Source organism: Silurus aristotelis (assembly GCF_946808225.1).
Source record: "Silurus aristotelis genome assembly, chromosome: 18".
Classification (NCBI taxonomy): Eukaryota; Metazoa; Chordata; class Actinopteri; order Siluriformes; family Siluridae; genus Silurus; species Silurus aristotelis.
In genome coordinates, this window is record NC_139591.1 from 21531861 (window position 1) to 21535335 (window position 3475).

At 37.0% G+C, this 3475-nt stretch overlaps 1 protein-coding gene across 1 annotated transcript; it reads left to right on the plus strand.

Moving 5' to 3' along the window:
• The first annotated feature begins 266 nt into the window (after window positions 1-266).
• On the plus strand, window positions 267-2521 carry LOC310740657 (C-C motif chemokine 19-like). Its single transcript, XM_083567542.1, has 4 exons — window positions 267-544; window positions 1193-1310; window positions 1893-1993; window positions 2107-2521. The coding sequence occupies exons 1-4, from the start codon at window positions 463-465 to the stop codon at window positions 2118-2120; spliced, it is 315 nt and encodes a 104-aa protein (XP_083423668.1). The 5' UTR covers window positions 267-462; the 3' UTR covers window positions 2121-2521.
• The last annotated feature ends 954 nt before the right edge of the window (window positions 2522-3475 follow it).

Consider the following 3475-nt stretch of genomic DNA (forward strand, 5'->3'; position numbering starts at 1 on the left):
CGTGTATTCGCACCAACTTACAGATTGCTCTGACAGCCAAAAGGCAGAAATAACACCATTAATCAGCAATAAGTGCATTTCCAGTGAAGAACGATTAGGACATGATGATAGTCCTGATCACATTTAAGACCAGACTTTTCTTTTCTTTTTTTTTTTTTTTTTTGCCAACCACATGGCACTTACCGTAAGACACTTTCACCCTCATGCCAAGACGTTTTTTTCCCACGTGGATTTCTGATAAGAAGGTTACATGAGAGAGTGTCCCGTTTGCTTCATGCTTGATGAATGGGACGTCTGACAGGCACGTTCAGTGCCATATGGGTGAAAGGGCTGGGTATAAGACTGCATTTACAGATAATCAGTGACAAGTAAAAGTGAAACAGAAGTTAGACTGGTATATATAGAGCTAGAGCATGGTGTAGTCTCAAGCGTGCACACACACAGGACACACACTCAGTCAGAATGGTGAGAAATAGTGTGACGGTGCAGGCAGCTGCTCTCCTGCTGTTTGCTTTGCTCTTCATCTGCTGGAACTCTGCAGGAGGTGAGACATAATTCAGAAATCCTTTTTTAAAATATGTATTATAGATCTTTTTTTACTTGTTTAAAAAAAAAAAAATGACCCCCACAGTTATCAAGAACCGGACTATTATTATTATTGTTATTATTATTATTATTATTATTATTATTATTATTATTAGTAGTAGTAGTAGTAGTAGTATAAGAAATAGGAGGATTATTAGTAACATTTCACTCAGTATGAATATTAATCGAAAATATGGAATCAGAATGGTTCATTTTAATGTGCTGGAATATAGACATGTTTTGAGTCCAAAATGATATACCACAGTGCAGAAGTTTTTGTTATATTATTTTCTAATTAATTACATGTTACAAAACCCTCTTAAAAAAAATCATTATTAGTATCAATGAGAGCTTAAAAGTTTGCCAGATTTACATAATTAAATATTGCAGCTATTCTTTATTGCAATACATGTATATTACTCATCAGGGATAAACGATCATAAGGAACTAATTCAGAGCAATAGAGCACTAATAAACGTACACATTCTTTTATATAACCTTATCTGTGTAAAGCTGCTTGGAGACGACGTCCATTGTAAAAAAAAGCTCTATATAAATAAACTTGATTTGAATTGAATATATTTGACCTTGAGTTTGTCATTGTCAGCCACCGACGGAGTGCCAGACTGCTGTTTAGTGACTGTGGACAAGAAAATCCCACACAACCTGGTGAAGTCTTACTATGTTCAGACTCATGAGACAGGCTGCAGAGTGCTGGCTACAGTGTAAGTGTTTTATCATGCCATTTTTGTGTTTTTTCATGTAAAATAGCATTATTTTATTCCCTTCACTTCATTAATTAATAATAATAATAATAATAATAATAACACATTTTTTTAATCCATTTACAGTTACACCAAGCCTCACATTGTAATAGTATTAAGACAGAAAGACTGCAACTTGTCATGTGCTCACACTAGAGACTCCTTCCTTAAATTAAACACAGATAGACAGATAGATAGATAGATAGATAGATAGATAGATAGATAGACAGACAGACAGACAGACAGACAGACAGACAGACAGACAGACAGACAGGCAGACAGGTAGATAGATAGATAGATAGATAGATAGATAGATAGATAGATAGATAGATAGATAGACAGACAGACAGACAGACAGACAGACAGACAGACAGACAGACAGACAGACAGACAGACAGATAGATAGATAGATAGATAGATAGATAGATAGATAGATAGATGTTCGTTCATTATGTCTGAAGCTCATATGATTGCTTAACCCTCTGGAACTCATTTTGCTCTGAAGCTGTTTTTGGGTTTTCATTTCAATTGTTTTCTCTGCAGGTTCATCACGAGGAAAGGCAAACACCTGTGCGCACCTCCCGCAACAAAGAACAACTGGGTTAAAAAGCTGATCATTAAACTGAACAAAAAATCAAACAAACGTACGTTTATTTTACTTCCTGTAATTTGCTAAAGTTTCCTCAAAGGAACAGAAACGCTGGTATAATCCATCACAATGATTCTGACAAACCCTCTTCGTTTCTAATCCCTGCAGGAAAGGAGCAGTAGAAAATGATCTCGGATTAAACAATCCCAGATCGAAAAACACACGTCCGGTTTCAATTCACGCCTCAACACGGATTAGACCGATCTGAACAGCTGAAACCGCTGCCAGGAATGAATAAGCTTAATGAAATGTATATCTGTGGATGTGTGAAAACAAACCCACCACCCGAATGCTGCGAATGTATTTTAAAATATTTTTGATGTTGTTTTACAATCTTTATGCTTTTTACGATATTTATACCCGGTCTATATGATATCAATTGTCTTTCAGATCATTGAGCAGATGCGGTTTTGTGTCACATTATAACATGCCACTGATTTGTGTTTGTGTTTGTTTATAAATTGCTTTTTTCTGTTAACACAATTTTTATTTCTTTGTTCACAATAAAAATCTGTGAACATTATTTATTTATATGAGGACGAGTGGTTCTTTAAAACAAATGTTATAGACAGACAGACAGACAGACAGACAGACAGACAGACAGACAGACAGACAGACAGACAGACAGACAGATAGATAGATAGATAGATAGATAGATAGATAGATAGATAGATAGATAGATAGATAGAATGCTTCCACATCCAAAAAAGTCCTATACAATTGTGTGTCAACATTTTTCTGGTAACAGTTTTTTGCTGAAGAACCACAGGAATCAGATGGTTCCTCTCTGTGCCTGTGTGTTATCTATGTGCGCCCCCTGTTGGTGTACTGATAAAAAAAAAAGTTTGCTAATACGCTTTACTGACCAAAACAAAAGTTGAGATGGTTCAAGTAAAAAATGTTTAATATAAATATATATTTTTGTATATTTTGTACACACACACACACACACACACACACACACACACACACACACACACACACACACACACACACACACACACACATATATATATATATAGATAAACACAATGTTGTTGTCATACACTTAGAAGAGAAGGAGTGATTTGTGATAGAAGAGTATCTGTGAGAGTGAAAGGGAAAGTTTATAGGACTGTGGTGAGACCTGAGATGTTGTCTGGTTTAGAGACAGTGGCATTGAGTAAAAGACAGGAGGTGGAGCTGGAGGGAGCAGAGCTGAAGATGTTAAGGTTTTCATTGGGAGTGACGACGATGGACAGGATTAGAAATGAGTTTATTAGAGGGACAGCGCATGTAGGACGTTTTGGAGACGAGGTGAGATTGAGATGGTTTGGACATGTGCAGAGGAGGGACATGGGGTCGGAGGGACATCAGTAGGAGAATGCTGAGGATGGAGCCACCGGGAAGGAGAAAAAGAGGAAGACCAAGGAGGAGGTTTATGGATGTGGTGAAGGAAGACATGCAGGACAGGGGGGTCTGAAGACGGATGATCCGC